The 11,004-nt window shown below is 41.3% G+C and overlaps 1 protein-coding gene across 1 annotated transcript; it reads left to right on the top strand.

Annotated features, from left to right (window-relative positions):
* Window positions 1–117: 117 nt before the first annotated feature.
* LOC139373612 (ankyrin repeat and MYND domain-containing protein 2-like) lies at window positions 118–10,647 on the top strand. Its single transcript, XM_071114313.1, has 10 exons — window positions 118–184; window positions 1,009–1,073; window positions 2,067–2,205; window positions 2,432–2,563; window positions 2,759–2,922; window positions 4,830–5,044; window positions 5,314–5,449; window positions 8,260–8,388; window positions 8,534–8,639; window positions 10,481–10,647. Exons 1-10 carry the CDS (start codon window positions 118–120, stop codon window positions 10,645–10,647), a joined length of 1,320 nt encoding a protein of 439 aa, XP_070970414.1.
* The last annotated feature ends 357 nt before the right edge of the window (window positions 10,648–11,004 follow it).

The raw sequence follows: 11,004 nt of genomic DNA, 5'->3' as shown, positions 1-11,004 counted from the left end.
GCCTGTGCCGGCCAAGTGGTGTAACGATTTTGGGATAAACACACATCCACAGCAAGATATTGTTCGTCAACACTTGTGAATTGAGAAAATATAAATACAATTTTAACAACAGAGAGAATGGCTGCTCCCAAGAAAGGAGATCTTTCAGCAGCTGAGCGAGAAATATTACAGGTTATTGCTGCAGGTAAGATTTTATTGATTTTTTTGGCTGACTTTGTAAACACTTTTCTGTTATTTTCCTTTGTTCAATGCATGTTGTTACAGTAATGTCTTCATTTGTCACACACATATTACTTGTTGTATTACTTTTTTATATTACTTTTAGAAAATACAATTGTTATAGTTTTTATTTCACTCAATGGTTATGCTCCCGTTATGGTCATTCCACTTCACTCCCTCAACATTCTGCCTCCACCCCAATTGACATTTGTTTAGTCATCACTGCCACAGTTGTTTTTATGTATATAATGCTATTTCTATTTACAGTGTTGTTTTTCATGACCATTTTCATTATTTTGTTTCACTTAGTCCTGCATGTTGGAGCTCGAAGCCTAAGATTTTCACTGTTCCCTGTAATCACACCTGTAACCCTGTACATGTGACTATTAAACACTCTGAATCTGAAAATATGATCAAACAAATTCTTCAGGCATTAATGCATTATCAGTAGGCTACATTTTTGATGTAATAATGTTATAGTAATAATTCCAATACTTCCCATACATCACCAACACACATTATGACATTTCGCTACACTCGCATTAACATCTGCTAACCATGTGTATGTGACAAATACATTTGATTTGATTTGATTTAAAACATTTTATACCAAACTGCTGGAGGGCACCTGTTTTTCACATTCACAGTGTCTTGCAAAAACATCATTGTACCTATGGGGAGATAAAGTGAAATTGCGCAGATCATTTATACAAATTGCATGATATATTGTTAATAAGAGGTATTGCATGTTTCATTTTATATCTAAAATCTCTATTCTGTGTGAACCAGGTGATGTGCAGGAGGTTGCACGGCTGCTGGGGTCCAAGGACGTCAGAGTCAACTGTCTGGATGAGGTACTGTATGGATGAGGTACTGTTTGGATGAGGTACTGTATGGATGAGGTACTGTCTGGATGAGGTACTGTATGGATGGGGGCTATTGAGTCTTGTCGTTGAAAACTCTGACAAAGTTACCTGTGTTGTTTGTGTCATTAGTTAATGCTAAGATGAGATTTGTCATTCTCTTCCCCAATATATCAGTGTACAAGTTAGCTTACAGCACTTCATACACTAGCCACGATATCCCTGAGATGTTTAGAACAGTAAAACACATAAATGTCACTTAAAAGTCTATTTCACAAAAATCCTTTACGCATGACCACTAATAGTTTTGACATAGTCTGACAAACCTATAGGGCGTTAGTGACACAAAGTAAATAGTGATGTTATTGGGATGGTGTAGCCATGGAGACATATATAACATTCTGTGGGTGAAGGCCTGCAGCATATGTTTTCCATTGTTATGTAGACATATGGCTGAGACTCTTGAGTGCAGGATGTAGTACTCCAGCCACTAGATGTAACCCACAGACTACTTCAGACCACGTCTGTGTGTATATGTGTGTATGTGTATGTATGTGTGTTATGTGTGTGGGTGTGTGTGTGTGTGTGGGAGCAGGATGTAAAAAAAAAAAAAAGGTGGCACAAGTGTGTTCAGTCTGTCAAAATCAGATGGAGCAGCAGATCTTGACAGTATATGCGCACTCAGTCTCAGCCTGGCCTTATAACTCTATACAGTATAGCGCTGACATAATTGTCACGTTTGAGTATTATGTGGATAAACATGTAACAGTAACTGTCTCTTCCTGCCTTACTTCCATAGCACTTTATTTTACAGTGCAAAAAGTACCAGGTATTTACTATGGTAATTAAACAGTCATAACCAATGATTTACGTGTTTGTTTCTTTAGTATTCGTTAAAAGAAGCTGTTACAAGTAGGCTACCAGGTGAATGCCAGTAGAATCAGTACCCTAAATGATAGTATGATCCTTTCTTTCTCCCCTCAGTATGGAATGACTCCCCTAATGCACGCAGCATACAAGGGCCAGGCAGACATGTGCAGTCTACTGCTCCAGCACGGGGCAGACGTCAATTGTAATGAACATGATTATGGATACACAGCCCTCATGTTTGCTGGACTCTCAGGTTAGTCCAGGGCAGGCATCCTTTTTCATACAGCATACACTGTAATTTAGACAATATTTTGATATTGGTCATATTTTATTTGAAGGGCACCTACAAAAGGACTTCATAACACATTCATAATCCATAAATAACTCATTTATAAGCACCATATAAGAATTTAATAAACTTAATAAACTTAAAATTTAATAAAATAAATTGGACTTTGCCATAACTTGCCCTATCCCAGGAAAGACAGACATAACCTCCATGATGCTGGATGCGGGTGCAGAGACAGACCTGGTCAATTCAGTAGGTCGCACGGCTGCTCAGATGGCTGCTTTCGTGGGTAAAGAAGTGATCGCCTTAAACTTCTTTCACACAGTCTTTTCCTGCAAATACCCAGCTTTTTTGTGACTTTTTCTGAATCGGCTGAATTGAAAACCAAATTAACCACAGCCCTGATATCAGTCCCATTGTCCCAAACTTTTGGGTTTATTATGATGATTATGGAAATTAAGATGATGATGATGATGATGGTGATGATAATTTTGATGATGACGATTGTCCCACCTCTCAGGCCAGCATGACTGTGTGACAGTGATCAACAACTTCTTCTCTCGAGCGCGGCTCGAGTACTACACTAGACCCCAGGGGCTGGAGCGAGAAGCCAAACTGCCTCCCAAACTGGCTGGACCTCTTCACAAGATCATCATGACCTCCAACCTCAACCCTGTCAAGGTGGAGATGTTATATTCTAAATTGAATTCTAAATGGTTCCTATCTAACTTTTTAAAAACAATCCTCTCCTTAAACCTCTGTGCACTGCACACTCTATGAGATTGCTTTTAGTGCAAGTGTTTATGTAAAATAGAGAATTAAAATGCATTAAAGAGACCAGAGTCATATGAACTCATGGATAATATTTGTATGTCTCTGCGTGCAGTTGGAAAGAAGTTGAAGATAGTTTCTGAAGCTATTTCTAACTAGCGTTAGCGCAATGACTTGAGGTCTACAGGAGCAGCTAGTAGAAACGACCATCAACTTCCTTCAAACTGCCCCAGAGACATACAAATGGTATGTATATATTAGATCACCTGACTCTGGGGAAGTGGAGTGGCTTGATCGTGTTGTTAAGACACTTCAGATGGCCAGGATAGTTTCCAGGAACCCAATAGGCTTTGGTTTACTCAGTTTCTCCAGTAGTCTAAGGCTGCTTCCCTGAAATGGCACCATATCCCCCATTTAGTGCACATTGATATCTTTGGCAATAATGAAAGTGGGGATGGGTGCACACTTGATATTAGCATTTTGTTGGGGGGTAGGATGGAAGGCTGATTTGTTATGGAATACCCAGCGGCCACCACCTTCCACCCAAGTCCCCCTATTCTTTTGTAATTCAACTATGGCTTGGATAGCCTAGTGTCCTTTTGAATTCCATTCTCTGCATGATCAACCCTCACCCGCTGCAGGCTGCAGTCACACGCCCGTGGTGCCGCTGCCCGCTTTAGATCTGCCTAAATTTATCTATCTGTCTGGATGTGAACGCAGGACACAGAGAGGGGTGCCACTGTAACACTCTCAGACCTCTGCTATATCAGCCTGCTGACTAAAGTCATGGTTAAAGTTTGAAGCTTTATTAGTCGTATGTACAGGATATACATGGAATACACCGTCCAACGAAATGCTTACTTAAAGTCATGTTACGGTAGGGGCAGTGCACCAATGTACAAGAAAAGTCTGAACTGTTTTGGCTGCACACACCTTGTGGCTGTCATACGTCGGTTAGATGAGATTGCAACTTAGTTATTGCCAAGTGTTTTTCCGAGACAGTTATGAAGTCATAGGAGCTTGTGTTTATTCAGTAGCATTGCAAAGTGACCAGTCAGTACTTAATCTATAGTTTCTGCCACTGTGTCTCTGTGATGGATACTGATTCTTTACATCATAGGACTTCAGTTGGTTGAAACATGGCATTGGAAAGTGTCTTTTTGTTTGATGTGTGGAATCTCTTCTCTAGAACATGAGCTGAGACATTCATATCCCCTATCCCTCATGGCCCCGGTCTCACAGAGTAGCCTTCGCTATGGGAGTTCAGCAGGATACATAGTGTTATAGTCTTACAGTATATAATAAACAGCAAACTAGGAATACTGGGATATGATGGAATGGTGCTTGTGGTGAGGAGCAACCAGGCCCACTCTCTTTCTATCTTTCTTTCTTTCTTTCTTTCTTTCTTTCTTTTTCTTCCTTCTTTTCAAATTGTGGGGTCATTATATATTAGCGTTGTACTCTTCTTCTTCCTCTCTCTCTTTCTCTTTCTCTCTCTTTCTAACTCTCTCTCTTTCTCTCTCTCTCTTTCTAACTCTCTCTCTTTCTCTCTCTCTCTTTCTAACTCTCTATCTTTCTAAATCTCTCTTTCTCTCTCTCTCTTTCTAACTCTCTATCTTTCTAAATCTCTCTTTCTCTCTCTCTCTTTCTCTCTCTCTCTAACTCTTTATCTCTCTCTCTTTCTCTCTCTCTTTCTAAATCTCTCTTTCTAACCCTCTATCTCTCTCTCTTTCTAAATCTCTCTTTCTAACTCTTTCTTTGTCTCTCTTTCTAATATTCTCTATAACACTTTCCTCCACACCTCCCCCCTTTCTTAGCTGGTGATGCTGGTCAGGGAGAACCCTCTGCTGGTGGACGTGGGAGCATTAGAGAAGTGTTACCATGTCATGGATCTGCTGTGTGAGCAGTGTGTGAAGCAGCAGGATATGAATGAAGTCCTGGCCATGAAGATGCACTACATTAGCTATGTGCTGCAGAAATGCATGGCCTTCCTTCTGGACCGTGATGACAAGCTAGATGTGCTCATCAAGAGGTGTGTGTGTGTGTTGTGTGTGTGTCACTCCCAGTACATCATCTTGTTTTTCTTGACAGTGGTTGATTTGATTGATTGATTGCATTGCTGGCATTCTAACTGATAACTGTCCAATACATTTTTCTGTTATTGCACAAAATTCTGAGACTAACCATTGGGTACTAATTGTGTTTCATAGTTTATTTTTAGTGCTGTATATTGCATGAATATCGTATGTAAACTGCATAGACAGTTCTTTACATTGATTTCATTTGTGTCTCTTCTCTCAGCCTGTTGAAGGGGAGGGATGGAGATGGTTTTCCTCAGTACCAGGAGAAGTTCATTAGAGACTGCATCAGGAAGTTTCCCTACTGTGAAGCCGCACTACTACAGCAGCTGGTCAGGAGCATCGCACCAGTGGAGATTGTGAGTGAGCTTCCTGTCATTCATTGATTCAAACTTTCCTTTGACTTAGGTCTTATCCAATGTAAGGCTCCTCCTATGGACTCACTTATGGACTCACTTAATTAGTCCTCTCGGGAAATTAACCAATTGAAGATTGATTGGGTTGCGCAACATTTTTTAAATGATACATTTACATATTAAAGGGGCAGTGCAGTCCAAAATGTGATTTCCTGTGTTTTATATACTGTACATTTCAACACTATGAGGTTGGAATAATACTGGGAATTTTTGAAAATTACGATAATACCCTGTTAGTGTAAGAGCTGTTTGAAAAGACCGCCTGAAAGTTCAGCACGTTTTGCATGGGTGGAGTTTTGGTCTGCCTGGTGACATCACCAGGTGGCATATGTTAAAGTTAGCCTTGCAAAGCCACCTGATCCCGCAAGCTTACATTAAAACGCCAAGGTAAAGTAACTGTCCAGTGAAAATCTCACTTTTTTTAAAGTTCAGATTCTGTTAATTTATACACAAATAATGTTGTTGACTAATCCTCTACTCGTATTTGTGGCCAAAACATGAATAGGACTTTTTTTTTACACTTAAAAAAATCCACCTCAAACTTGTATCTCAAACAGACAATTTCAAAATTGATTGAGAATATATCAATGAGCTGACCAATCAGTGGTCTACTCGCATTAATATTTTTAATGACCGGTATACGGCCACACCATTCTGTAGTTCGGGTCTGCCCACACCATTCCAACACAGAAAAGTTTATTTTTAACATACTTAATTATCATTTTTTGTAAGGAAAACTATTTCACTCTATATTGAAATTAATTATAGGTCATATTTCATAGAAATCTGGAAACACTGGACAGTTACTTCAATAGACCAACAACAAATAAAGTTTCAAACATCTCTGCCAATAACAGCTAGTTTGAAGGTTACATACAGTGCCTTCGGAAAGTATTCAGACCCCTAGACTCTTTCCACATTTTGTTAGGTTATAGCCTTATTCTAAAATTGATTAAATAGTTTTTTCCCCTCATCAATCCACACACAATTTTTGCTAATTTATTAAAAATAATAAACTGCAACATTACATTTACATAAGTATTCAGACCCTTTACTCAGTACTTTGTTGAAGCACCTTTGGCAGCAATTACAGCCTCGAGTCTTCATGGGTATGACGCTACAAGCTTGGCACACCTGTATTTGGGGAGTTTCCCCCAGTCTTCTCTGCAGATCCTCTCAAGAACGGGTTGGATAGGGAGTGTTGCTGCACACCTATTTTCAGGTCTATCCAGAGATGTTCGATCAGGTTTAAGTCCGGGCTCTGGTTGTGCCACTCAAGGACCTTAAAGAGATGTGTCCCGAAGCCACTCCTGCGTTGTCTTGGCTGTGTGCTTAGGATTGTTGTCCTGTTGTAAGGTCAACCTTTGTCACAGTCTGAGGTGCTGGGACCTCTAGAGCAGGTTTTCATCAAGGATCTCTCTGTACTTTGCTCCATTCATCTTTGCCTCGATCCTGACTAGTCTCCCAGTCCATGAGCTGAAAAACATCCCCACAGCATGATGCTGCCACCACCATGCTTCACCGTATGGATGGTGCCAGGTTTCCTCCAGACGTGACACTTGGAATTCAGGCCAAGGAGTTCAATCTTGGTTTCATCAGACCAGAGAATCATGTTTTTCATGGTCTGAGAGTCTTTAGGTGCCTTTAGGCAAACTCCAAGCAGGCTGTCATGTGACTTTTACTAAGGAGTGGCTGCCGTCTGGCCACTCTACCATAAATGCCTGATTGGTGGAATGCTGCAAAGTTGGTTGTCCTTCTGGAAGGTTCTCCCATCTCCACAGAGGAACTTTAGAGCTCTATCAGAGTGACCATCAGGTTCTTGGTCACCTCCATGACCATGGCCCTTCTCTCCCGATTGCTCAGTTTGGCCTGGCGGTTCCAAACATTGGTGGTTCCAAACTTCTTCCATTTAAGAATGATGGAAGCAAATGTGTTCTTGGGGACCTTCAATGCTGCAGAAATGTTTTGGCACCCTTCCCCAGATCTGTGCCTCGACACAATCCTGCCTCGGAGCTCTACGGACAGTTCCTTCGACCTCATGGCTTGGTTTTTGCTCTGACATCCACTGTCAACTGTGGGACCTTATATAGACAGGTGTTTGCCTTTCCAAATCATGTCCAATCAATTGAATTTACCACAGGGGGACTCCAATCAAGTTGTAGAAACATCTCAAGGATGATCAATGGAAACATGATGCACCTGAGCTCAATTTGAGTCTCATAGCAAAGGGTCTGAATACTTATGTACACTGGAGCAAAAAAGTATTTAGTCAGCCACCAATTGTGCAAGTTCTCCCACTTAAAAAGATGAGAGAGGCCTGTAATTGTCATCATAGGTACACTACAACTATGACAGAAAAAATTAGAAAAAAAAATCCAGAAAATCACATTGTAGGATTTTTAATGTATTTATTTGCAAATTATGGTGGAAAATAAGTATTTGGTCAATAACAAAAGTTATTGCAAAAAACTCCTAAACAATCCTAGCAAAATTATCGCTTGAGAAATAGATGTTTGATAAGAAACTGTTTTTGTTTCTTTTTGATTTTTAATTGAAAACAATCACAGTAAGGTTGTAATTGTTACCCAGAAATGATTTGGTATTGAGATAAAAATGGCTGCATTGTACCTTTTTAAGGAGTTCATGATCATGTTCAATGAATTTAGACTTTTTTGACAATTGATGTTCGTAAAAATAACTTTCTGTATGGGAATGTTTACTGTTCAATGTTCCACTGCTTCTCTTGTCTCCAGGGTAACGACCCGACAGCATTCTCGGTGCTAACCCAGGCTCTCACGGGTAAGATGGCCTTCATAGACGCTGAGTTCTGTGCTACGTGTGGAGAGAGGGGGGCCGAGAAGCGATGCTCCCTCTGCAAAATGGTACGAAAACCACCTCCGACCACAAGCACAGTGCTTCTCTCAATCATTTCCCTCTTTATTACTTAATGATAACGCTCATGAATACACCATTATGAATGCCTATAAAATGATTAATAAATGCTTCCTATTACTACTACTACTACAGGTGACGTACTGTGGCCTGATGTGTCAGCGACTCCACTGGTTCACCCATAAGAAGATCTGTAAAGGACTGCAGGAGAAGGATGCCCCGAGGCTGAGGGAGCTCAATGGTAAACTACACACTCCTATCTGTTGAAAACACATACAATATACAGTGGGGAGAACAAGTATTGGATACACTGCCGATTTTGCAGGTTTTCCTACTTACAAAGCATGTAGAGGTCTGTCATTTTTATCATAGGTACACTTCAACTGTGAGAGACCGAATCTAAAACAAAAATCCAGAAAATCACATTGTATGATTTTTAAGTAATTAATTTGCATTTTATTGCATGACATAAGTATTTGATCACCTACCAACCAGTAAGAATTCCGGCTCTCACAGACCTGTTAGTTTTTCTTTAAGAAGCCCTCCTGTTCTCGACTCATTACCTATATTAACTGCACCTGTTTGAACTCGTTACCTGTATAAAAGACACCTGTCCACACACTCAATCAAACAGACTCCAACCTGTCCACAATGGCCAAGACCAGAGAGCTGTGTAAGGACATCAGGGCTAAAATTGTAGACCTGCACAAGGCTGGGATGGGCTACAGGACAATAGGCAAGCAGCTTGGTGAGAAGGCAACAACTGTTGGCGCAATTATTAGAAAATGGAAGAAGTTCAAGATGACGGTCAATCACCCTCGGTCTGGGGCTCCATGCAAGATCTCACCTCGTGGGGCATCAATGATCATGAGGAAGGTGAGGGATCAGCCCAGAACTACACGGCAGGACCTGGTCAATGACCTGAAGAGACCTGGGACCACAGTCTCAAAGAAAACCATTAGTAACACACTACGCCGTCATGGATTAAAATCCTGCAGCGCACGCAAGGTCCCCCTGCTCAAGCCAGCGCATGTCCAGGCCCGTCTGAAGTTTGCCAATGACCATCTGGATGATCCAGAGGAGGAATGGGAGAAGGTCATGTGGTCTGATGAGACAAAAATAGAGCTTTTGGTTTAAACTCCACTCGCCGTGTTTGGAGGAAGAAGAAGGATGAGTACAACCCCAAGAACATCATCCCAACTGTGAAGCATGGAGGTGGAAACATCATTCTTTGGGGAAGCTTTTCTGCAAAGGGGACAGGACAACTGCACCGTATTGAGGGGAGGATGGATGGGGCCATGTATCACGAGATCTTGGCCAACAACCTCCTTCCCTCAGTAAGAGCATTGAATATGGGCCGTGGCTGGGTCTTCCAGCATGACAACGACCCGAAACACACAGCCAGGGCAACTAAGGAGTGGCTCCGTAAGAAGCATCTCAAGGTCCTGGAGTGGCCTAGCCAGCCAGACCTGAACCCAATAAAATATCTTTGGAGGGAGCTGAAAGTCCGTATTGCCCAGCGATAGCCCCGAAACCTGAAGGATCTGGAGAAGGTCTGTATGGAGGAGTGGGCCAAAATCCCTGCTGCAGTGTGTGCAAACCTGGTCAAGAACTACAGGAAACGTATGATCTCTGTAATTGCAAACAAAGTTTTCTGTACCAAATATTACGTTTTGCTTTTCTGATGTATCAAATACTTATGTCATGCAATAAAATGCAAAAGAATTACTTAAAAAACATACAATGTGATTTTCTGGATTTTTGTTTTAGATCTCTCACAGTTGAAGTGTACCTATGTTTAAAATTACAGACCCCAACATGCTTTGTAAGTAGGAAAATCTGCAAAATCGGCAGTGTATCAAATACTTGTTCTCCCCACTGTACATACTGCAGCTATACTACAGTGTACTATAGTGCTTCAGACATGCTTTTTAACCAAGGAATTGGCTTAATCTGGATTCGGTATACCGGCCTCTGTAGCCTACTTTACTACTGTAGCTTGTTACATACTTGTGGCTTTGTTTCGCCCTCTAAGGTCAACTTTAGACTGTTTTACCCCTCTCCTCTTTATCCTGGGCCCAGATGAGGAGAGTGACATGGTGAAGGAGACAGCCAGCTTCCTGGCAGAGCTGTGTTTGAAGGCAGAGGAGCGCATGGTGTCATCAGGGTGTCCCGGTCCCTCAACGCCAGACCAGCTGAACTGTCCCTCCACATCCTCAGAGGGACCACCATCCTGCAACCAGGAATGAGATGAACTGCTGGTGTTCTTTTCTACTGGGTAGTATTGATTCATTGATGAATGTTACTGATTGGCCAGAGTTCAGTGATATTAATAATAAAGTTTTATTGAATATTAAACTGAATTGATTACATTCACCTGATGTCTGAGGTCTGAATCAGTCCCTGGTTAAAGAAGAATTATTTTTTTTAAATCAGCAGTACTACTGATTGGCCATGATGTCCAGATTAGAGAGAAAGGGGTTAGTGGGGATGAATGCTTTACCCAACAGGCAGCTGGACTGGAGTCTAAGGAAGGATTGTTACTATGGACCCAATGAGGTCTATTTGGCTGGCGGAGGCTGAAGTATACAGGGTGTGCATATGAT

The sequence above is a fragment of the Oncorhynchus clarkii genome, chromosome 18, assembly GCF_045791955.1.
Source record: "Oncorhynchus clarkii lewisi isolate Uvic-CL-2024 chromosome 18, UVic_Ocla_1.0, whole genome shotgun sequence".
NCBI classification, from domain to species: domain Eukaryota; kingdom Metazoa; phylum Chordata; class Actinopteri; order Salmoniformes; family Salmonidae; genus Oncorhynchus; species Oncorhynchus clarkii.
This window is presented reverse-complemented; position numbering and strand designations above follow the sequence as displayed.